Below are 26,631 nucleotides of genomic sequence, written 5' to 3'. Positions count from 1 at the left end.
AACCCTGGTCATCCCTACTGCCTCTGATCTGGCGGACTCACTAAACACAAATGCTTCATTTGCAAATTATGTCTGAGTGTTGGAGTGTGCCCCTGGCTATCTGTAAATAAATAAAAAACAAGATAATTGTGCCGACTGATTTCCCTAATGTAAGGAATTTAAAATTACTTTTGATACTTAAGTATATTTTAGCAATTACATTTACTTTTGATACATAAGTGCATTTAAAACAAAATCGTTTTAGACTTTTACTCAAGTAGTATTTTACTGGGTGACTTTCACTATTACTTGAGTCTTTTTCTATAACAAAATCTATACTTTTACTCAAGTATGACATTTGGGTACTGTTTTCCACCACTGCTCAATAGTCCTATTCATGTCCCTCATTTGTTCGCATCTTTGTCCACCACCTGTAGGTCTTCTATCCCTGATATCCTTCAACCCTGATCTTATTCTTCTCTCTCTGCATCAACGACTGCCTGTCCACTCCAAACGTCTTAGGGAGAGTAACGAGGTTTCTAATTGTTCCTAATAGTTTCCAATCATGGTAAAGGCACCATGGTACAGGCACAAGATCCATAATATGCATCAAGTAAAATAACATTTTATTTGTCATGTGCCGAATACAACCTTACACTGAAATATTTACTTAAAAGCCCTTAACCAACAATCTAGTTTTAAGAAAAATAAGAGCTAAAAAAAATATTTAAAAAATAAACTAAACTAAAAAATAAACGAGGAACAATAAAATAACAATAACGAGGCTATAAACAGGGGGTACCGATACCAAGTCATTGTGCGGGGGTACAGGTTAGTTGAAGTAATGGAGGTAATATGGACATGTAGGTAGGGGTAAAGTGACTATGCATAGATAATAAATAGCGAATAGCAGCAGCGTAAAAAAAATACCAATACAAATGGTCCGGGTAGCCATTTGATTAGCTGTTCAGCAGTCTTATGGCTTGGGCGTGAGAAGCTGTAAAGAAGCCTCTTGGACCTAGACGTAGTGCTCCGGTACCACTTGCTGTGCGGTAGCAGAGAGAACAGTCTATGACTAGGGTGGCTGGAGTATTAGGCAATTTTTAGGGCCTTCCTCTGACACCCCCTGGTATAGAGGTCCTGCATAGCAGGAAGCTTGGCCCCATGATGTACTGGGCCGTACACACTACCTTCTGTATCGCCTTGCGGTCAGAGACTGCGCAGTTGCCATAGCAGGCGGTGATACAACCAGTCAGGATGCTCTCGATGGTGCAGCTGTATAACTTTTGGAGGATCTGAGGACCCATGCAAAATCTTTTCAGTCTCCTGGGGGAGAATTGGCATTGTCGTGCCCTCTTCACAACTGTCTTGGTGTGTTTGAACCATGATAGTTGATGGACCATGATGGTGAGGTGGACACTCTCAACCTGCTCCACTACAGCCCCGTCAATTAGAATGGGGGTGTGCTCGGCCCTCCTTTTCCTGTAGTCCACGATCAACTCCTTTGTCTTGATCACGTTGAGGGAGAAGATGTTGTCCTGGCACCACACTGCCAGGTCCTCCCTATATGCTGTCTAATCGTTGTTAGGGATCAGGCCTACCACCGTTGTGTCGTTGGCAAACGGCGCTTGTTGGAGACGTGTTTGGCCACGCAGTCATGGGTGAACAGGGAGTACAGGAGGGGACTAAGCACGCATCCCTGAGGGGCCCCAGTGTTGAGGATCAGCGTGGCAGATGTGTTGTTGCCTACAATTGCCAACTGGAGGCGGCCCATCAGGAAGTCCCGTAAGGAAGAACAGGATCCAGTTGCAGAGGGGGGTGTTTACTCCTAAGGTCCTTAGCTTAGTGATGAGCTTTGAGGGCACTATGGTGTTGAACGCTGAGCTGTAGTCAAAGAACAGCATTCTCCCATAGGTGTTCTTTTAGTCCAGGTGGGAAAGGGAGCGTCATATGTCGATCTGTTGGGGCGGTATGCAAATTGGAGTGGGTCTAGGGTTTCTGGGATGATGCTGTTGATGCTGTTGATGTGAGCCATGACCAGCCTTTCAAAGCACCATGGCTACAGACATGAGTGCTACGGGTCGGTAGTCATTTAGGCAGGTTACCTTGGTGTTCCTGGGCACAGGGACTATGGTGGTCTGCTTGAAACATGTAGGTATTACATACTCGGTCAGGGAGAGGTTTAAAATATCAGTGAAGACCCTTGCCAGTTGGTTAGCACATGCTCGGAGTACACATCCTAGTAATCTGTCTGGCCCTGCGGCTTTGTGAATGTTGACCTGTTTAAAGGTCTTACTCACATCGGCTACGGCGAGCGGTGATCACACAGTCGGTGATCACACAGTTGTCCGGAACAGCTGGTGCTCTCAAGTATGCTTCAGTTTTGTTTGCCTTGAAGTGTGCATATAAGTCATTTAGCTTGTCTGGTCGGCTCGGTCACTGGGCAGCTCGTGGCTGAGCGTTCCTTTGTAGTCCGTAATAGTTTCCAAGCCCTGCCACATCCAACGTGCGTCAGAGCCGGTGTAGTAGGATTCAATCTTAGTCCTGTATTCACGTTTTCCTGATTGATGGTTCATCTGAGTGCATAGCGGGATTTCTTATAAGCATCCGGGTTAGAGTCCCACTCCTTGAAAGCGGCAGCTCTACCCTTTAGCTCAGTGCGGATGTTGCATGTAATCCATGGCTTCTGGTTGGGGTATGTACGTAGTCACTTTCGGGACAACGTCATTGATGCCCTTATTGATGAAGGCGGTGACTGATGTGGTATACTCCTCAACGTCATCGGATGAGTCCCGGAACATATTCCAGTCTGTGCTAGCAAAACAGTCCAGTAGATTAGCATCTGTGTCATCTGACCACTTCCGTATTGAGCGAGTCACTGATACTTCCTGCTTTAGTTTTTGTTGTAGGTAGGAATCAGCAGGATGTATTTATAGTCAGATTTGCCAAATAGAGGGCGAGGGAGAGCTTTGTACGCGTCTCTGTGTGCGGAGTAAAGGAAGTCTCTAGTTTTTTTCCTCTCTGGTTGCACATGTAACATGCTGGTAGAAATTAGGTCAAAATGATTTAAGTTTGCCTGCGTTAAAGTCCACGGCCACTAGGAGTGCTGCCCCTGGATGAGCATTTTCTTTTTTGCTTATGGCCTTCCTTAATATTAGATTTCGTGCACTGTTATTGACAAATGTACACAGACGTCACACCTTGTCTTACCAGAGGCAGCTGTTCTGTCTTGCCGATGCACGGAAAACCCAGCCAACTGTATATTATCCATGTCATCGTTCAGCCACGACTCAGTGAAACAGCTTTTAGTGCTTTTACAGGTTTTAATGTCCCGTTGGTAGGAGAGTCTTGAACAGAGGTCATCCAGTTTATTCTCCAATGATTGCACGTTGGCCAATAATACGAATGGTAGAGCCGTGTTACCCACTCGCCGACGAATACTCACAATGCACCCGGACCTGCGTTCCCTGTATCGGTGTCTATTCTTCATGCAAATTATGGGGATTTGGGCCTCGTATCTATCGTATCTCGGTATCTGTAGTAAATCCTTTGTGTCCGACTCGTTATTAAATTAAAAATCTTTGTCCAGTTCGAGGTGAGTAATCGCTGTTCTGATATTTAGAAGCTATTTTCAGTCATGAGAGATAATGGCAGAAACATTTATTTACAAAATAAATCACAAACAGCGTAAAAAAAACTATAAAACAGTACAATTGGTTGGAACCCCGTAAAATGGCAGCCGTTAACTGTAGATGTGTGTTTTAATTAACTTAAATCTGAACAAAAAACATACATATGCTCATGTTCATTGAATATTACAGATATCATCACACGGATATCAGCATATCCCCATGTGTTTCAATGCAAACCGGGCTTAATTGGAACAACAGTGATTCATGGTGAAAAAAACAGAATAGCAAAGTCTACTCATAAAATATTTGGAAACCAATGATTTGGTGTATCAATATACACTATATATCACAATATTATGCAAAGTTAGTATTGAGATCATTTTTCTACAATATTGCTTTATTGTAATTTTACATTCTGTATTGAGGTAGTGCTTTTTCTGCTACTATACCGTTTAGGCCCACCTGAGATAAATGTCAAATTTACAAAAATGGCTTCTGTGTAAAACAACGCAAGGTTAATTTAACAGTAAAATAAGACCAAATAATAAATAATTAATAATAAAACATCTGATTGGCTTAGTTATGGATATAACAACCAGATTATTTAGTTGGTTGTTATATGGATATAACAACCAGATTATTTAGTTAGCGGAAAATGTCATATATTTGTTAATGTTTTTATTTATAAAACAGATTCTCAATTGGATTGAGGTCTGGGCTTTGACTAGGCCATTCCAAGACATTTAAATGTTTCCCCTTAAACCACTCAAGTGTTGCTTTAGCAGTATGCTTAGGGTCATTGTCCTGCTGGAAGGTGAACCTCCGTCCCAGACTCAAATCTCGAACACTGAAACAGGTTTCTCTCAAGAATTTCCCTGTATTTAGCACCATCCATCATTCCTTCAATTCTGACCAGTTTCCCAGACCCTGCCAAAGAAAAACACCCCCACAGCATGATGCTGCCACCACCATGCTTCACTGTGGAGATAGTGTTCTCGGGGTGATGGGAGGTGTTGGGTTTGCGCCAGACATAGCATTTTCGTTGATGGCCAAAAATCGCAATTTTTGGCTCATCTGACCAGAGTACCTTCTTCCATATGTTTTTGCAGTTTCCCACATGCCTTTTGGCAAACACCAAACTTGCTTGCTTATTTTTTTATCTAAGCAATGGCTTTTTTCTGGACACTCTTCCGTAAAGCCCAGCTCTGTGGAGTGTACGCCTTAAAGTGGTCCTATGGACAGATACTCCAATCTCCGCCGTGGAGCTTTGCAGCTCCTTCAGGGTTATCTTTGGTCTCTTTGTTGCTTCTCTGAATAATTCCCTCCTTGCCTGGTCCGTGAGTTTTGGTGGGCGGACCTCTCTTGGCAGGTTTGTTGTTTCATAATGGATTTAATGGTGCTCCGTGGGATATTCAAGGTTTCAGATCTTTTTTTATAACCCAACCCTGATCTGTACTTCTCCACAACTTTGTCCCTGACCTGTGTGGAGATCTCCTTGGTGCCGCTTGCTTGGTGGATGCCCCTTGCTTAGTGGTGTTGCAGACTCTGTGTCCTTTCAGAACTGGTGTATATATACTGAGATCATTTAATAGATCATGTGATACTTAGAACGCACACAGGTGGACTTTATTTAACAAATTATGTGACTTCTGAAGGTAATTGGTTGCACCAGATCTAATTTAGGGGCTTCATAGCAAGGGTGGTGAATACATATGCACGCACAACTTTTCCGTTTTTATTTTTTGAAACAAGTTATTTTTTTAATTTCACTTCACCAATTTCACCAATTGGACTATTTTGTGTATGTCCATTACATGAAATCCAAATAAAAATCCATTTAAATTAGAGGTTGTAATGCAACAAAATAGGAAAAACTCCAAGGCGGATGAATACCTTCGCAAGGCACTGTAAAACCAGTACTCAGAGTGTAGAGAATCATTGTACCATCTAAACCACTGTGAAATAACACTAGAACCGGCATAGGCCGCCACTGACGTTTGATTTTGTAAATTTTACAAAATTCGGACCAAAATAAGCTGTGACTTTTCCTGAATGTTTGTATTTTACACTGCTCATATCTCAGAATTTTGAAATCAGAAGTATTTAGAGCCTTTTTCAAACCTATTCTTAACTTAACCCGCCAAGACAATGTATTGTAGGACATTGGCACTCAGCCAGGCGCTAATACGTCTCTCTCTTCTCACTGAATGAATGACAAATGTATGAATGGGTGATAATTGTGCACCTTACTTCAAAATTCGATTTAAATTAGGCTTAACAGAATGATAAGGAGGGTGAAGAGTTGGATTTAATTTAGAAAGACGATAGTGTAATGATGAGTTTGTGTTATGCCTTTTTATCAGCAGCAAATAACTTGATTGCGCCTCTTGGGGGTTGATATTCTCATTAACATTTTTTCTTTGTAAAAATAAGCTGTTATGGGACTGTTTTATTTACAATAACTCTATTACTAATCACATTTATTGTCAAGGAAACCAGAACATGCTACATGTTGCAGTAGGCCTTTAGAATGACGAAACATATCCTTGACTCTATCCAGCGAAGCAAACAAAGGCAGCCCACTGAATGAATAACAAATGGATGGAATTGGCAATAATTGTGCAAGTTACATCACAATCAAATTTAAATGAGGCCTAACTGAATGATGAGGTTGATGGAATTTACAAGAACAATAGTGTAATCATGAGTTTATGCACTATTTATTAAGTGCTGCATCTTGCGGGTTGATATGCATCTGATGCATATGCTAAAGTGAACGCCTGGCAATGTTCTCTAGCGGGTACTTAAAGGCTGATAGGCAAGGCGGTTCTAGTGTTAAATAACCCCAAATATAGTATTTTCAGCTGTTTGAAGCTGGTGTACAAAACTGAATGTAAACATACGCAAAAAGCAAGCAGAACAGGAAGCATAAAATAGAGCTAATATAACATATCTACCGCTTCTTAGACTTTCTTTCAATGACAGATCTATAACTTCCATTTCTATGTGAATTTCGTCAGGCCGCCCAAAAAGTTACATATTGCAGCTTTTAAGTAAGAAAGAGATGTTTGAATTAAGTCTTTAAATATGTACTTTACAAGCGTCTAAAACTGTCAAGTAAAAATAAAGGTGCACTATCATGTTTAAATTTGAGTTACTGAAATATATTGTATCTCACAACACCCATAAATGTTGGATTTATTTAGATGCGTCTTGTCCCTAAAATACATCTCTCAAATGTTAGGTAATTCACGAGTATGTGCTATGTAGGACACCTAAATTCAGAATCTATGAAGTAATAAAGTGTAGAGTCTGGCAAACTGTCACACCCTGATCTGTTTCACCTGTCCTTGTGATTGCCTCCACCCCCCTCCAGGTGTCTCCCATCTTCCCCATTATCCCCTGTGCATTTATACCTGTGTTCTCTGTTTGTCTGTTGCCAGTTCGCTTGTTTGTCAAGTACCCCAGCGTATTTGTTATCAGCGCCTGCTTTTCTCAGTCTCTCTTTTTCTCGCCCTCCTGATTTTGACCCTTGCCTGTCCTGACTCTGAGCCCGCCTGCCTGACCACTCTGCCTGCCCCTGTAGCTGCCTGTCGACCTTTACCTTTGCCCCACCTCTGGTTTACTGACCCCTGCCTGCCTTGACCTGTCTATTGCACGCCGCTGTTGAAATATTAAACCATTGTCAATTTGATGTGTCTGCATCTGGGTCTTACCTTGATACCTGATAGCAAACTATATGGCTGGATATGCCCCTTTTTCACTACATACAGTGGGGAGAACAAGTATTTGATACACTGCCGATTTTGCAGGTTTTCCTACTTACAAAGCATGTAGAGGTCTGTCATTTTTATCATAGGTACACTTCAACTGTGAGAGACGGAATCTAAAACAAAAATCCAGAAAATTACATTGTATGATTTTTAAGTAATTCATTTGCATTTTATTGCATGACGTAAGTATTTGATCACCTACCAACCAGTAAGAATTCCGGCTCTCACAGACCTGTTAGTTTTTCTTTAAGAAGCCCTCCTGTTCTCCACTCATTACCTGTATTAACTGCACCTGTTTGAACTCGTTACCAGTATAAAAGACACCTGTCCACACACTCAATCAAACAGACTCCAACCTCTCCACAATGGCCATGACCAGAGAGCTGTGTAAGGACATCAGGGATAGAATTGTAGACCTGCACAAGGCTGGGATGGGCTACAGGACAATAGGCAAGCAGCTTGGTGAGAAGGCAACAACTGTTGGTGCAATTATTAGAAAATGGAAGAAGTTCAAGATGACGGTCAATCACCCTCGGTCTGGGGCTCCATGCAAGATCTCACCTCGTGGGGCATCAATGATCATGAGGAAGGTGAGGGATCAGCCCAGAACTACACGGCAGGACCTGGTCAATGACCTGAAGAGAGCTGGGACCACAGTCTCAAAGAAAACCATTAGTAACACACTACGCCGTCATGGATTAAAATCCTGCAGCGCACGCAAGGTCCCCCTGCTCAAGCCAGCGCATGTCCAGGCCCGTCTGAAGTTTGCCAATGACCATCTGGATGATCCAGAGGAGGAATGGGAGAAGGTCATGTGGTCTGATGAGACAAAAATAGAGCTTTTTGGTCTAAACTCCACTCACCGTGTTTGGAGGAAGAAGAAGGATGAGTACAACCCCAAGAACACCATCCCAACCGTGAAGCATGGAGGTGGAAACATCATTCTTTGGGGATGCTTTTCTGCAAAGGGGACAGGACGACTGCACTGTATTGAGGAGAGGATGGATGGGGCCATGTATCGCGAGATCTTGGCCAACAACCTCCTTCCCTCAGTAAGAGCATTGAAGATGGGTCTTGGCTGGGTCTTCCAGCATGACAACGACCCAAAACACACAGCCAGGGCAACTAAGGAGTGGCTCCGTAAGAAGCATCTCAAGGTCCTGGAGTGGCCTAGCCAGTCTCCAGACCTGAACCCAATAGAAAATCTTTGGAGGGAGCTGAAAGTCCGTATTGCCCAGCGACAGCCCCGTAAACCTGAAGGATCTGGAGAAGGTCTGTATGGAGGAGTGGGCCAAAATCCCTGCTGCAGTGTGTGCAAACCTGGTCAAGAACTCCAGGAAACGTATGATCTCTGTAATTGCAAACAAAGGTTTCTCTACCAAATATTAAGTTCTGCTTTTCTGATGTATCAAATACTTATGTCATGCAATAAAATGCAAATTAATTACTTAAAAATCATACAATGTGATTTTCTGGATTTTTGTTTTAGATTACGTCTCTCACAGTTGAAGTGTACCTATGATAAAAATTACAGACCTCTACATGCTTTGTAAGTAGGAAAACCTGCAAAATCGGCAGTGTATCAAATACTTGTTCTCCCCACTGTACATACTTAGCAGTTATCTGCATGTTTTTTTTAAATGCACATGTTGGAATGCTTTCAATGTTTTCTTTGACAACAAGAGTAGCTAATTTAAAATGTGTATTGACTCCATGCCACATCTGACACCAAGTCAGAATTTGATGCAAGCTAATTTTGAGAGACACTTGCTTTTGCTCTATGAAAGTTCTACCGGGACACCAGACTTGTTCACATCACTAGCTACCTCATGCTCATTGGTTCACATGCATAAATAGCAAAATAATTTCAAGCCTATTTAAGAGATGCCAGTGATTCATAATGTCCCGTTTTTAATGTTCCCTTTCTTACTCCACACCACTAGCATGACCGTAGCCATCCGACATTCAGGTCAGTGAGCACAGGGTTGATGCCAAACTGAAGTCCCTCGTAAATAAAATGGTTATCCCACAAGGCTGCCTGGGTAAAGTGCACTGCCTTTGCTTACTGTAGAGCACAGTAAATCAATGAGGTCATATATACCTCATATTGAAACGTCATATTGATATATCAAAATACTAATTCAGAGACATTTTAAATAAATATATACGAAAATATATATATATTTTTTTAAACCAGGAGAGTGAATTGTGGGAACAGCAATCAGGTAAACTTGTGTTCTCTCCTCGCCAAGTTTGTTGTCAGCAAATAACTGTAATGTTAAGTTGATGTGCTAGCTCTAGTGTGTCTGTCTTGCTAACCTAGCTGGGCAGTGCATCTCTTGGTCTGCCTGTGTCTTGCTTGCTTGCTTGCCAAAAACCTTGAAGTCAACTTCTTCAACATTGTGGTCGACTCTGCTGTGACATCCATGGATGAGAGATTTGAAACACTCAACAAGGTGAAAACCAAATATGGAGTGCTGCTGAACTTCAGCACTGCCTCTCAGATGTCCAGTGAATATTTAAAGGCTCACTGCATGGGAGTTGAAAACACCCTAACCTTCAGAGATGACTGTGACATCAGTGGAATGGATCTGGCACACGAGATTCAGAATTGACCTGATCTGCCATCAGATAAGATGACTGCCTTTGAGCTGCTATCCTTTCTCTGTGAGAAAAACCTGGAGGAACTCTATCCTACCCTTTTGGATAGCCCTAAGAATTGCAGTCACTCTACCAGTAACAGTAGCATCGGCAGAGAGGAGCTTTTCAAAATTGAAGCTCATCAAAAGCTACCTGAAGTCTTCCATGTCACAGGAACGTGTGAGTGATCTGGCCATCATTTAAATGTGTATTTTTTTTATTTCACCTTTATTTAACCAGGTAGGCTAGTTGAGAAAAAGTTATCATTTGCACCTGCGACCTGGCCAAGATAAAGCAAAGCAGTTCGACACATACAACAACACCAATTTGTAAGTCGCTCTGGATAAGAGCGTCTGCTAAATGACTTAAATGTAAATGTAAATGTAACACAGAGTTACACATGGAATAAACAAACATACAATCAATAATACAGTTGAAAACGTCTATATACAGCATGTGCAAATGAGGTAGGATAACTTCTTATGGCTGGGGGCAGTATTGAGTAGCTTGGATGAATAAGGTGCCCAGAGGTTCCCAGAGTAAACTGCCTGCTACTCAGTCCCAGAAGCTAAGATATGCATATTATCAGTATATTTGGATAGAAAACACTCTGAAGTTTCTAAAACTGTTTGAATGATGTCTGTGAGTATAACATAACTCATATGGCAGGCAAAACCTGAGAAGAAATCCAACCAGGAAGTGGGAAATCTGAGGTTTGTAGGTTTTCAACTCTTGGCCTATCGAATACACAGTGGGATATTGGTCATGTTGCACTTCCTAAGGCTTCCACTAGATGTCAACAGTCTTTAGAACCTTGTTTGATGCTTCTACTGTGAAGTGGGGGCGAATGAGAGGGGAATGAGTCAGGGCTCTGGCAGAGTGCCATGAGCTGGCCACGCTCATTCACGTGAGAGTGAGCTCTGTTCCATTGCATTTCTACAGACAAAGGAATTCTCCGGTTGGAACATTATTGAAGATTTATGTTAAAAACATCCTAAAGATTGATTCTATACTTCGTTTGACATGTTTCTACGGACTGTAACGGAACTTTTTGACTTTTAGTCTGCTCCTAGTGAACGCGAATTTTGATTTGTGAACTGAACGCGCTAACAAAAGGAGGTATTTGGACATAAATGATGGACATTATCGAACAAAACAAACATTTATTGTGGAACTGGGATTCCTGGGAGTGCATTCTGATGAAGATCATCAAAGGTAAGTGAATATTTATAATGCTATTTCTGACTTCTGTTGACTCCAACATGGCAGATATCTGTTTGGGTTGTTTTGGTCTCTGAGCGCCGTACTCAGATTATTGCATGGTGTGCTTTTTCCGTAAAGTTTTTTTGAAATCTGACAGCGGTTGCATTAAGGAGAATAATATAATTCCGTGCATAATAGTTGTATCTTTTATCAATGTTTATTATGAGTATTTCTGTAAATTGATGTGGCTCTCTGCAAAATCACCGGATGTTTTGGAACTACTGAACATAACGCGCCAATGTAAACTGAGATTTTTTTATATAAATATGAACTTTATCGAACAAAACATACATGTATTGTGTAACATGAAGTCCTATGAGTGTCATCTGATGAAGATCATCAAAGGTTAGTGATACATTTGATCTATATTTCTGCTTTTTGTGACTCCTCTCTTTGGCTGGAAAAATGCCTGTGTTTTTCTGTGACTTGGCTCTGACCTAACATAATCATTTGGTTTGCTTTCGCTGTAAAGCCTTTTTGAAATCGGACACTGTGGTGGGATTAACAAGAAGTGTATCTTTAAAATGGTGTAAAATACTTCCTATGTTTGAGAAATTTAAATTATGGGATTTCTGTTGTTTTGAACTTGGCGCCCTGCAGTTTCACTGGCTGTTGTCATATCGATCCCGTTAGCGGGATCTCAGCCCAGGAACATGTGAGTGGTCTGGCCATCATTTCATTTTTATTTATTTTTATTTCACCTTTATTTAACCCGGTAGGCTAGTTGAGAATAAGTTCTCATTTGCAACTGCGACCTGGCCAAGATAAAGCAAAGCAGTTCGACACATACAACAACATACAATCAATAATACAGTAGAAAACGTCTATATACAGCATGTGCAAATGAGGTAGGATAAGGTAGGTAAGGCAATAAATCGGCCATGGTGGCTAAGTAATTACAATATAGCAATTAAACACTGGAATGGTAGAATGTGCAGAAGATGAATGTGCAAGTAGAGATACTGGGGTGCAAAGGAGCAAGATAAATAAATAAATACAGTATGGGGTTGGGGGTAGTTGGATGGGCTCTTTACATGAGCATAAATCATGACATGGGGAAACACGTCCTATGATGATATCATTGATGATTATGCCATCAAGAAAGTGTAGAAGAGGAATATTTTGATGGTAAGATTTTAATTCAAACATTAAAATGTTTACACACTTAGTAACATTTAACATTGTATGGCAGAAGCGAATTTGTGTAAATGACTGCTTAACTGTGACATACTTTCTCAATTTCTTCCAGACCGTCCAGATAGACTGGTGGCCATGCTGATGCTGAAAATGCCCAGGCTGTAGAGGGAACCAAAGTTAATCACACAGCTGTATAGGTTTTATTTGACTATTTTAAGACATATAGCTGCAGCCATAGCTTATATGCTTATGTTTACATTGTATAGCCAAAGCTAATCACACAGCTGTATAGGTTTTATTTGACTATTTTAAGACATATAGCTGCAGCCATAGCTTATATGCTTATGTTTACATTGTATAGCCAAAGCTAATCACACAGCTGTATAGGTTGTATTTGACTATTTTAAGACATATAGCTGCAGCCATAGCTTATATGCTTATGTTTACATTGTATAGCCAAAGCTAATCACACAGCTGTATAGGTTGTATTTGACTATTTTAAGACATATAGCTGCAGCCATAGCTTATATGCTTATGTTTACATTGTATAGCCAAAGCTAATCACACAGCTGTATAGGTTGTATTTGACTATTTTAAGACATATAGCTGCAGCCATAGCTTATATGCTTATGTTTACATTGTATAGACAAAGCTAAAATGTATAATATTGTGAGGACTGGACTAATTACCAGGCAGCAGAGCCAAAGCTCAGTGTTATATTTTATTATTTTCTACAATTTCTTATTTATGTTAATATTCACTTATCTTAAAAGATTCTATCGAAAATATTCTATTCAATAAATATTGTTTGTTTTTACACCTCATTCTGTTCTGTATAGGTCTACTTATTCTTAGACCGACAGATGGAGCAAACTGGAGGGAGGATTGTAGTGGGAGCACTGGAGTGTCAGGTGTGACTGTGTGGCAATGGAAAATGGTTTACATGGAATTTTGCTTAGGTCAGGACCGCCTCTGGCCAGAGCTTACCCATGATGTTGCACAACAATGTAAGTCAATAAGGCATTATTTTAGTCAAAGTATGATATATTGCCAAATCCAAATCCAAATGTGTGACTTCAGATGTTTCCGTGACTCTTACGTGTCATTTCCTATGAGTTGACATTTTCAGCCTACTGTACATTTTGTTTCAGGTTGGGTTTTAATTTCATTGTTACCACCCACCAAAATGGCAATGTTTATTCTTCAGAACCACTTGCTGCAAAGTTCTTTCTATTCACAAGTCATCTGAGAGGCAAACAGCTTTTCTCTGTAGCCTACACTTTGTAGCTGTTTTATCTAGCTGAAACCAAAGTTCAAATTGGCTATATCATACAAATTCATGAAAACAAAAATTGGCTTTATCGTCTAATGTTAAGGTTAGCAGTGAGGTTAAGGTTAGGTTGATAATTTCAGGAATAGAAAAATGTAGAAATAAAATGGGTTTATGACTTTGTGGCTGTGTTAACTAGTGACGACCTTATACTTGGCCGCCTTGCCATGTAGCAAATTAAAATAGGGGGTGCAAACTGTTTTTGCACCTCCCCTTTTTTAATTTGTCAAATGTCAATAATTTTGTAGCTAGTCTGCATAAAACAAAGATGACCATTTTATAAATTATGCATTTTAGAACCTCGCTCCCCACGTCACCCAAAGATCAATACCCCAATAATAATGTCAAAGTGTCCCCACAATAATGTCAAAGTGGAATTATGTTTTAAGACATTTTTACAAATTAATTAAAATCTGTAATGTATTGAGTCAATAAGTATACAACCCCTTGTATACAAGCCTAAAAATGTTAAAGATTAAAAATGTGCTTAACAAGTCACATAATAAGCTGCATGGACTCTGTGGGCAATTATAATGTTTAACATGATTTTTGAATAACTACCTCATCTCTGTAACCCACACATATAATTATCTGTAAGGTACCTCAGTCGAGCAGTAAATTTCAAACACAGATTCAACAACAAAGACCAGAAAGGATTACCAATGCCTCGCAAAGAAGGGCACCAATTGGTTGATGTCACGCCCTGACCATAGAGAGACTTTTTTTATTCTCTATTTTGGTTAGGTCGGGGTGTGACTAGGGCGGGTAATCTAGATTGTTTTATTTCTATGTTGGCCTGGTATGGTTCCCAATCAGAGAATGCTGTTTATCGTTGTCTCTGATTGGGGATCATATTTAGGCTGCCATTTCCCCACTGTGTTTTGTGGGATCTTGTTTATGTGTAGTTGCTTGTGAGCACCCCATAACTTCACGTATCGTTTGCTTTTTTAAAAATGTTTTGTGCGTTTCACGAATAAAAAGATGTGGAACCCATATCATGCTGCGCCTTGGTCCGAATGTTATTTCGACGATCGTGACAGAAGATCCCACCACAGGAGGACCAAGCAGCGTGCCCAGGAGGAGAGGGTATCCTGGGGTTAGGAGGAAATAAAGGAGGAGAAGATATCCTGGACTTGGGAGGAAATAATGGGAGGACACGAAAGCTGTCCTTGGAAGCAGACGCAAGGATAGAAGGGAAGACAGCGACGACGCCGGGGTTCGCGGCCACAACGAAAGCCCAAAGAACAGCCCCATTTAAAAAAAATGGGGGGGCACACGGGGGGGTCGGCGGAGCCGAGGGGTGAACCAGAGCCAATCTGGGAGAAGATGGAGAAATTGGAGGAGAGTGAACGGAGAGAGTCAGAGACCGTCAGTGAGTTGATGGAGAAATTGGAGGAGAGAGAAATGAGAGAGTTGTTTTGTTTGTGTATGATGCACGACATTCTTCCTAAGGAGCGTGTCATCAGTTTGATGCCACCTGAGTCAGCTTTCCGTACTCGTCCTGAGGAGGAAAAGTATGTCCTGTGCCCGTTCCACGCACTAGGCCTCCTGTGTGCCATCCCAGTCCGGTACGTCCTGTGTCTCCTCCTCGCACTTGCCCTGAAGTGCGTGTTCCCAGTCCGGTACGTCCTGTGCCTGCTCCTCGCACTCGCCCCGAAGTGCGTGTCACCAGTCCGGTGCCACCTGTGCCGGCTCCATGCACTAGACCTCCAGTGCGCCTTCCCAGTCCGGTACGTCCTGTGCCTGCTCCTCGCACTCGCCCTGAAGTGCGTGTCACCAGTCCGGTGCCCCCTGTGCCGGCTCCACGCACCAGGCTTCCGGCGACGGGATCTTGTTTATGTGTAGTTGCCTGTGAGCACTCCATAGTTTCACGTATCGTTTGCTTTTTAAAATTGTTTTGTGCGTTTCACGAATAAAAAGATGTGGAACCCATATCATGCTGCGCTTTGGTCCGAATGTTATTTTGACGATCGTGACAGTAGATGGGAAAACAATTCTAAAAGCACACAATGAATACACCTTTTAGCATGGTAAAGTTAATAATTCCACTTTGGGTGGTGTATCAATACACCCAATCACCACAAAGATGTGGAATAAGTCAAGAGGTATGAATACTTTCTGAAATGAATAGAGAGAACAAAGAATATAGCTATTTGATCAGGTTCGTGTGCATGTCCAATATTAATGACGTCTGGAATCCAACATGGTTTCACTGGAATTATCAAACGACAAGAGTCAGACAAACATCAACCCTCAACATGTCAACAGCTCGTATAAGCACAGTTTAGCTGAGACTCATCTCTTGACAGGTAGGCTGATAGTCTTTTTCGTAAATCATTATTTTCACCTAACACCTAATTATCTTAACTGAAATGTCCTCACATAACCTTCAGTAGCTGGCTAAGGTTAGCATGCTAGCTAGTTACACTGACAGCTGTCAGTCAGTGGCCTAATTGTTGTTCTTTCTCTGAAACACGTGGAAATCACCACCACATTCCCACGAGTCAGTCTTTGAGGTGGAACATAAACAAGAATTTCAGTTCTAGGACAGGAATTACATCATCAGCAATCTAGTTGATACCGGTAAAGTTTTTTCTTTCATTTCTGCTTCTCTCATTGAGCGAGTACATTTAGGGACCAGGGGATATTTCCAAATGACAGCAGTTTGACTGGTTTTATGGAAATTAAAAGCTGTGAAAACAATCCAACACGTTTCTAAAAATATTTCAGTTATTCTTGGATGCATATTTAATGTGGTTGAAAATGAAATACTGTCAGCTTTTATGTCACAAAGAAATTGCACGTTGAGGCTACACAACAGGTCACTAAGCACGCATTCGCATTCTCTCATACTTCTCCACTCCTGTTCCTGAGACAAAATTTACATTTGTTCTATCATTTTACTACTACACTTAATTCTGCAGGAGTTAATATTATAATAGGCTACATGTGAGGCCTACAGTCAGAGTCCAGACTTCAGTTACTATTCCCACCATTAGGCTACTTCAATTCCGGCATCCATACAGTGCCATTTGATAAATGTTTCAAGTTTTAACGTCACATGAACAAGTAAAGTGAAATTTGAAGAGACATAACTTACAAAACACCAAAACGTGTTATGAATGACATTTGGACTACACATTCATTAGGACTACACATGTCTTGTAACCCGAATGATGCGTACACTGCTGTCCACAGCGTCTCGATCTCGGCCACTCATCTCTGCAATGGCAACATTTTAGTGTTATCATAGAACCACACCGCATTTTGGAGCGTCTATTCGCTAATTTTCCATGTGACTCAAATGCGGCAAAGATAAGTAGTTCAATATCCTACCGCTTTCTAGGAATCTATTAATTATTGTGATAGGTTCATGTTTTACTAGTATGTCATACCCCACTATTTATTTTGCTGGTACTCCGTACCAGACCGTTCTAGCTTACTTTGAACCGAGTTGAATACTTATTGTTTTCATGCATCAAAATGTAGGTTTACATCACCTAAATGTACAGCATTATTCTAAAATCAAAACAGCCATATTATGAAAGAAAACAAGCCAACTTAAGTTAGAATAGGGCATATGTCTCTCAGAGAATAGGAAATAAAATATGTATTTCAAATAATCAAAATCTTTAATTTACTATAAGTTCCCCTCCATAACTTATTTGGACAAGCAGACATTACAGAACTGAACATCAATCCAATTATATACACCCTAACCAAAACTACAAGTGACTCAAAACAGCACCACTACAACTTGTGACTCGCCTTCAATCAAATGCTGCCACTTTCATGATAGTTTAGACCTGTGGCCCTATCCGGTGACATCCTTTGGGACAGACTGTGATTAGATTGCCAAGACCACCTGTGGTGGGCAAGAGTACATAATGCCCATTACGCAGCTACTCGGTATATTCTGGATATACCGAGTAGCATAGATAAGAATACTTGCTAGAAGCCACACAACAAGGAGTCCTGACATTTTTAATGGTGCACTCAACCGTAAAAGAGAGAGTTCAGGATTGTGGCAATGAAGCCCTTTATCTTCTTCCCCAGAGTCAGATGAACTCGTGGATACCATTTTTATGTCTCTGTGTTCGGTACAAAGGAAGTTAGAGGTAGTTTTGCGAGCCAATGCTAACTAGCGTTAGCGCAATGACTGGAAGTCTGTAGGAACAGTTATTGCTAGTTAGCAGTTGTGCTAATGCTAGTTATCAACTTTCTTCAAACTGCACGCAGAGACATAAAAATAGTATCCACAACCCACTGGGCACAGACGTCAATTCGATGTCTATTTCACGTTGGTTCAACGTAATTTCATTCAAATGAAGTGGAAACAACGTTGATTCAACCAGTGTGTACCCAGTGGGAAGTTAAGATAAAGAGCTTCATTGCCAAAATCCCGAACTATGCCTTTAACAACTTGTTAAACATTCATTAACAACAATTAACATTCCAAATAAATCTGATCACAGCAGATACAATCATGGAACTTGTATAGGCAAGTTGTGAACACGAAGGGACATATCACACATTATTTGATATGGACTATAATTTCAATACTAGGCGTAAACGGTCCCTTGAAAGTGAAATGTATTATTTAACCATGGCCATTACAAGAGTAGTGATCTGACCCTGAAGAACTTGCTTGAATTTGGCAAGAATTTTGTTTTCTGATCCCTTGAGTATAGGATCTCCTAAAAGTACGTTTTCTTTTGAAGTCTTTTTGAAGAATAAAAACAATGCTGTTAGATCAAATAAATTATTATTTGCATTTTGCTTTACTAATTAGTACAAAAGAGAGAGTTAAAAACAATCAACTCTAGTACGTTAGCATTTGTCCTTAAAGAGCCGGTCACACACATCAGCTTACCTTGAATGAACTGTGCACTAATGTTTCATCCAAATCAATCACCACACAGATCTTCCCTGCGTCTTTTGACTTGATTTGAGGGAGCAAAGGTTTTGCTGGGACCTGAAAGCAAATAGGTAAATGTTAGGTCAATGAGCCAAATGATGACATCAAATTCATAGATGCAATTAGATTATTTTGCAATGTTTGTGCTCTAAAGCAAATCAAGACAACACTGTGACATGATGCAAAAACCATTCAAAAGTGTGCATGTGGGTCATGGATTAAACTGATACCATTACCTCATGAAATTGTAGTGAGAAAACACACTGATAAAAGGTTTGCTTGTGAGGTTGAGAGAAATGAGTTATAGAGGAATGTGTCCATAGGGGGGCATAAGACAGCAATTTCCAAACAGCTGGTGTTCTGTTGATGGAAGAAGTAAATGTCAATGTGACTGTGGATTATCATGGGTCTGTGGGCTGACTATGAGCTAACCCTTCCCTCATCAAGTAGGCAATACTGTGAAACCGACTATACTAGCAAGAGGAAATGTGATGACCAAATAAGCAGCCTATAATACTGTGCAATCCACATTTGTTTGCCCCAGCAGAGTAAATAACCAGGTCAGGATATCATAACTTTTATAGGCTGACATTAATACCACCTGCTGTGTCAAGCAATAAGAGCCTTATGTTTAGCCATATCCTCCTCTTTTTCAGTTGTGTTGCCACAAATTTTATCCAATGCCAACACAGCCAAAGCTAAAACTGAATGGTCAATAGGTAAAAGAAAAAAAAACAGGCCAAATACATTGACCAACACATTTGACTATTTTCTCTGTCAAATTTCAGTTTGAAGCAACACCTGAAACATTCATATATCATTTGTAATTTGAAAGCAGAGCTCTAATCAAATTAGGTGCATGCTATTCGAAATGGATTTAAAGACAGGTGCAAAGACCTTGAAATACCTGGTCTCTAGGCGGAACGCAGTACTCGCATTCACAGGACTCCTCAGACTCGTCGTCACTCAGCTCCTCCTCAGACTCTTCCCTTGGTTGTTCAGAGGCCACAATCTTAAAAAATTCATGCAACTCTGTTTTCTCATCCAGCTCACTTTTTTCAGCGGGCTCTGTTTGTTCGGTGTGATGCTCATGTGGCTCGCTGACCATGGAGTTTTTACTATGTTCAGCACCATCGAAAGGGGGGCTTGTTTTTTCAGACACCTGCTCTGAAAGGTCCTCTGACTCTGGGGGTTGGAGGTACTCTGAGACAACATTGTGTTCCTCCCAGCTCTCAGACAGATATGGTGTGTTCAGATCCTCACACAATTTAGATGACTTGTTTTGCTCATCTATCTCTTCCGAAGAGGTTGTAGAGGAATCAGTTTGATCTCCATTGAATTCAATACCATCAGGCATAGCTGGTTTGCTTCCTTCAGTGCATAATACAGTGTCTTTGGTTATAACCTCAAGTGAGTTAGGACATTCACTCTCCTCAGGACATGGAGCATCATGCTCTCCCTCCTCAGTGCACACTCCATCTTTAAAATATGTCTCAGGAGTGCTGTCATCAATTCCTTCATTAAAAGTATTATCAGAGTCTTCTTCATCACAGAATCCATTAGCTTCTTGATTAACATTAGATTGATTGGCTTTGCTTTCATATTCATGGTGCTCTTCATCACTTGGTTCACAGGCTTTCTCCTCAGTGCAGAGTGCATAAGCTTCCCCTTCCATGGAAAATGGTGTATGTTCACAGCCATATGCGATGCAATCTTCATCACACAGTTCATATGATCTATAAGCTTTGTCTCTAGCATATGGGTTGTATAATTCATCTTCTGCAATGCGTATTTTCTGGTCTTCTTCATCAAAAGATTTCTCTTTTTCAAAGCATGGTTCATAAGTCTGATCATTTTGGCCCTCATATGTTTCATCATCTTCAACAAAAGACACGTCAGCAGAGGATCCATGAGAAGCTTCCTCTGTACTGCGTTCGTACATGTTGTCCTCATCAACTAAGGGTCCATTGGCCTGAACCTCACCAGCTTTATCTTCAGCAATGCAATCTTCCTCAACAAAGGGCTTGTGGGCCTCAGCCTTAATAGCATTGTCTTCTGCTACAAAAGCTTCATAAACGTCAACTTCATTAGCTGAGGCTTCTTCAAAACAAGATTCACATCTTTCCTCCTCTGCAAAAGATCCAGAGGCTGATGCCTCATCATCAGCACAGTTGACATTAAATGGTCTGTCCTCAGCACAAGTATCATAAGATTGATCAACTTCTTCTTGACTAAAAGCTTTATTCTCATTGATTTTCTCATCTAAAGCAAGTGATTCAAGCCTTTTTTTGGCACAGGGCATATGTGTTTCTTCCTCATTCATAATGGGCACTTGAAGTTTAAGTTGTTCAATAATCTGCTCATGAACCCCTCCCCCTTCAAAACAGGAGGTATAAGGTCGCCTTTGAGAAAAGGTATAAGTATCCTTTTTATCGAATAAGTCAAAGAATTCCTCAACAACGACTGCATCCAAGTGAGGTTTTTCTTCATCAGCTTTGCTTTCCTCACATTCTACCACATCTGGACCATTGTCAAAAGATTCCCATATCTCTGAACAGAATTTAGCGTTATCATCACTGGATTTGTCTGGTGCTCCTTCTTCCTCTAAGGCTTCATAGGATTCAGCTGAATCAGTCAATAGGTCTGAATTTATACTGTCATCGATGCAAAATTCTAAATACCTAGTTTCAATGGATGAGCACTCAGAGGACTTGTCATCCTCAGAATATAATGCGTTGCTAGGCTCATAGTATTTGTTATTTATGCTTTGATGTTGACCGGGATAGCTCTCACAAGAATTACATCGCTCAGTCAGTTCACACTGTACACTTGTCTCACTTTGCTCATAGAGATTGTTTTGCAGTTCACAGTACCCAGAGGGTATATCATATTCAGCAGATTGATTACTGCATTGTTCAGCAAACAAAGTTTGCTCAGTAGGTTCACAAACTTTAGAGACATGTCTACTTTCATTGGGATCAACTTGTTCAGCATAGCGTTGAGAAGGCATGTTCAAATCTGAAGAACGTGTAGGTTCTAATGTTGTGCAAAACTCAGAGTCAAAAAGCCCACAGATTTCAATTCGTTGAACTGTAGGCTCAGCGGGCTTTAAATCATCATTATATGACATTGTAGTCTCATTATATTCTGTTGGATGTTCAATATGACTGCATTTTCCTGAATACTCACAAATACCAGTGCAGTGCTCAAATGATCTGATTGATTTAGTGGATTCAGAGATGTCAGGTATGAAGTCATATATCTTACATTGCTCAAAAAACTCTGAGCTCTCAGCAGGTTCGCTTGGCTCAAAGGACATACAGTGTTGATCAGAAGGCTTGCATTGTTCCGATGACTGAAAGTGTCCTGTGCAATTTTCGCAGTGTTGCCTAAATACAGTGTTGCCTAGACAGTCATTAGCACAGTGTTCAGAGGACTTGCTGAACTCAAAGCACTCACAATGTTGAGTACATTCTTCAAATGATTTACTTAACTCGGAAGACTTACACTGATTAGTGTGCTTGTGAAGAGCTGGATAGTCCTCACAGGGCTTGTTGATCCATTGTTCAAAGCCCTCAGAATGCCTATTGTAATGCACAGAAGGTTTACTCTCCTCTGCGTGTTCTACATTCATGTTGAAATGATCGGCACTGTGCACAGAGGGATCCATTTGTCCATTGACCTTTTGGGGTTCAGTATAGTCCAAAGAGTTTTTTCTTTCGTCCACAATGACGCAGGGTTCAGCAGATTGCTCAGAAGGCTCGCTTGAATCCATGGCTTCAATTAGTTCTGACACCTCACAGTGTTCAGCAGGCATGCTTTTGGCAGATGTGTCAAAAGCTTTGCTTTGACCAGAGTGCTTATTTAGGTACACAGGAAGCTGACCTTCTCCAATAGGTTTGTAGTGTTCAGAGGTTTTAAACTCTTCCAAGCATAAAGAGAGAGAGTTGTTTTCTCAAGGGAGGTGACAGAGTCCAGAGGGCTGGCAGGTCACAGACAGCTCTTTTTGGTACTAGTGGCTTGCAATGCTGGGGGTCTTCACTGAGTCCACAGCCCGCCTGAGACAGCAGCAACAGTGTTCATGTTGGCATGACAGGAGGTCACAACCACACTGAGCCTAGCACACAGGTCCCTCTCCAGGAGACCTAGCACTTTATTTTGGGGCTTCAGGAGACGTGACAAATAACTCCTGGAATATCAAATCACTATAAAAAGCTGAAGTAAGGCATACATCTGAAACTGACACACGAGAAGCGTCTTGAACACCTGATCTGTCTGTAGCGAGCTAACTGCCATGTTGTTTCCCAAGAATGTGTTCGATAGAGTCTTGAACACCTGATCTGTCTGTAGTGAGCTAACTGCCTTGTTGTTTCCCAAGTTCAATAGTCTTGGGCGGCTTTGTCATCTTCCCCAAAAATTGGAATAGCCTAATATCATCTCCTGTTTAGCAGGGAATGCTGTTATGTGATTCACCTTAATACACTGACACAGAATGACTGTGGTCTGATAATACATTATAGTGTGTGCTGATTTTATTATATATATATTTTTTGACTCATGGTATCATTTGGATTGATTTATTTGTAGTGAAATATTTACTTTCAAGGGGGAACTGGAATAGTTTATTGACCAGAGAGCTTGTAAACATGAAAGGACATAGCGCAAAGAAAACATGTGTACCGACCATGTGGCTCTCAATCATGTTGACCACGTGTGAGATAGTCAACATCACAAGAAAGGGCAAGAGGGAGAGAGGGATGTAAGGACAAAGACAGCTTACTTTTGAAATGGTCCTATTTTCTTCCACCAATAAGGGGGCATTGTTGTTGATGGGGATTTGCTTTGTTTCTTTGTGACATAGGCAGCAGAAGAGACTTTGGAAAAAGCCACGATTGCAGGGTTTCTTCAAAGAAACGGTATGGGTAGGGACTCCTAAAAGAGAAAGTATTCAGATAGTATTCTGTCGTCCTCCTGTTACCTCATTGTGGTTGTAGCCGGGGCTTATATAACAAAGTCAGGTGCCACCTCAGTCATGAAAATAGTGAAAAAAATATAAAGTGACAGGAACTAACTAAATAAATCTGTCAAATTAATCACACAAGTAGTATATAATAAATAAATGTTTAATATTTTAAATAATAATTGAATTTAAAATAAAAAAGTTGAGTCGCTAGTTGATAGTCATGACTAGACCTTAAAAACAGTATTTATTTGCACACCCTTATATTTTCATTGGTTTACATTTTCTATGCTTAGTTTGGAATACAGCTGATTTTCTACGATTTTGAATCATCAGGTGGAATCTTTTAGTCAATATTTAAAAAAAAAAAAGTGTCTTAGAATAGTCACAAATATTCAGTAAGTTAAGCCTGAAATGTGGCTCTAGTTCCTCTCTTTAAACGTATTACAAAGGCCATGTGACTGACTAGATAGAAGTGTTTTTCAAATGATTTAAGCTAAAAACCAACCTCATCTATTAAATCACTATTGCACACTAAGACTCATCTGGTTATAGCCACTGTGATGTAGTTATGAAAAGTCAGATAACATTACTTGTTCAGTAGTCGCAAAATGTATCGAAAAGTTATATTGCACTATAGACAACAATAGTTGTCTAAATTAACAGAATAATGTAAAAGGAAATACATTTTGTCTTGTTTTGTGACTAGTAAAACAGTGCTCAAGATTAAGAATCTATGTAGCTACAGTTCCTTGGCACAAACACATCTGAGAAACTAGCTTACTGACAGAGAGTGATAGAAGTTGGTCTTTGCAGGACAAAATCTGTGACAAATTAGCCTATTTTAGATGGATGGAGAGCTGTCATCATGAGAGATTAGGGTGCCACGTGACACTGAAGCTGTTGCTCAAATTGTCCATGGGTGATATTTTCTTTCTTTTAAACAACTCTGTCATAACATTTTGAAGAGATGAGAGGGCACGTGAAACCACTGTGTAATAGTGGGCGACTGACAAGTATCTCATGACAACTCAAACATCAATGGAGTAACACTGTAAAACATATCTTGCCAGATCAAATCCTCCTTAAAGATAAATAATTTTGTTTCCAAGGGACTCCCGAGACAACAATGTTCTGTAATTTGTTAAGAATTAGGTCATCTTCAATTTAATCTTACACCTGTTTCATAATATAATGGCAAAAATATAATTCATCAAATATTAAACTGACCCGAGTGGTGCAGCGATCTAAGGCACTGCATCTCAGTGCAAGAGGCATCATTACAGTCCCTGGTTCAAATGCAGGCTGTTTCACGTCTGGCCGTGATTGGGAGTCCCATAGGGCGGCGCACAATTGGCCCAGCGTCGTCCGGGTTTGGCCGGGGTAGGCCGTCATTGTAAATAAGAATGTGTTCTTAACTGACTTGCCTAGTTAAATAAAGGTTAAATAATAAAATAACAGATGGTTTACAATAACAGATGGTTTACATTTCATCGGCGGCGAAATAAACTCGACCCACTTCACAAACCAATTCATGTTGAACTGAGAGGACAACTGAAGACGTCTTTCAATTGGAGCTGAAACTGGACCGAGACACATGGGATTATGCATAGTTGTTTGGGGCTTACAAGTCGCGAGGTTTGTGTGCAAACATTTGTGAAGGAACTGGGCAGGTGAACGGAGGGGTGTGAAGAAACATCACGCTGCCCTCCACGTTAGCTCTTCTGATATTACACATCAGAGCACTTTAAAATAGCACACCACGAGCAGCTGCTGACAGTGGTTAATGATGGGATTCTTTGTATATATAGCCCAGCGCGCACTCACTCCAGGCCATAAACGGAGGCGCAAAACAAAACCTTTTTGTGTCGGTAACAGCCACACGAGGAAATGGCTAAGCCTCATGTTTATTTGATGCAGCTGAAGTGCTAATGTAGTAAATGTACACATACAAATAAATGGAGCAATGGAAATTGAATTTAAATTGGTCCGTGGTCCAATAATCAACAAACATTAACCACCACATTAGTGGTTCAGTTCATTATTATGTGAACTTGACACATGCAGTGTGACACCTCTATTCCCCTGCTCACACCCCGTCTCCCAAGAGGCTACAGCACTGATAATGAGGTTACAGATTTACAAGGGGAAAGCGTTGCTGAGGCCAGGCCAGCATGTGTTAGCCCACTGTGTTAAAAGTGGCGTATCTAGGGTCTCTTTCGGGCACACCTCTGCTTCTATTCCAATCCAGACAGAGATAGGCCCACTCCATGTCTGACTTTACCGCCTCGACACAAGATACCCTGTTACAATCCGACAACTTGTTTCACGCCATCTGGAGCAAGCTGGACGACAGCAACAGTGTCATTAGGCCTGAGTTGGGGTAGGATCTATGTTTAGATCAGTGTTAATTTTGGCACTCTTTTTTTAGATTTAGTGTAGTCTTAGTAATTTTGACTAAAATATAATTAAGTCTTAGTTAAATTTTTGAATAATGATTTAGGGTAGTTAGTCAAAATGACGAAAACAAGTGGGCCATTTAACGTATAGTAAACGTAAATCACTGACTACCATATGCACAAACATATATATTGCACGTGAGAGAGAGAGAGAGAGGGGCACAATCACCACAATCTCCACCAATCAGGCCTTTATGGTAGAGTAGCCAGACAGAACCAACTCCTCAGGAAAAGGCACATGACAGCCCACTTGGAGTTTGTAGAATCATTTGCTCAAGCTACCCAGTCAGCAGATTTGGTTGAAAATACCTTTTTTTGCTTGTTCTTTAGTAGGAACCAGAATAAATATGTTTTGAATTCATTAAATTCAGAACAGTGGACATAACTCTTCAGAAAACAGCCACAATATGACATATTTCCCAGGAATCTTCATGTAGTCATGATAAAAACGTATTTAGCTGGTTGTAATTTGATTATCTGATGCCACCAGAAAAACAAGATTCCAAACAGAAAATGATGACACCCCATGCCAAGTGTTGG

The 26,631-nt window shown here is 40.7% G+C and overlaps 1 protein-coding gene across 1 annotated transcript in view; it reads right to left on the bottom strand.

The window, feature by feature from the left end:
* Nucleotides 1-22,765, bottom strand: part of LOC139538288 (uncharacterized) — a 35,576-nt gene extending 12,811 nt beyond the window's left edge. Inside the window, exons 1-2 of the mRNA XM_071340139.1 lie at nt 19,580-22,765; nt 18,628-18,729 (exon numbers count right to left, since the gene is read on the bottom strand). Coding sequence (XP_071196240.1) covers nt 18,628-18,729; nt 19,580-22,489 — 3,012 coding nt within the window. The 5' untranslated portion in view covers nt 22,490-22,765. The remainder of the gene's footprint in view (nt 1-18,627; nt 18,730-19,579) is intronic.
* Between the last annotated feature and the right edge of the window lie 3,866 nt (nt 22,766-26,631).

The sequence above is a fragment of the Salvelinus alpinus genome, chromosome 14, assembly GCF_045679555.1.
Source record: "Salvelinus alpinus chromosome 14, SLU_Salpinus.1, whole genome shotgun sequence".
Lineage (NCBI taxonomy): Eukaryota > Metazoa > Chordata > Actinopteri > Salmoniformes > Salmonidae > Salvelinus > Salvelinus alpinus.
The sequence above is the reverse complement of the archived record's forward strand: the minus strand, read 5'-3'. Positions and strand labels throughout refer to the sequence as shown.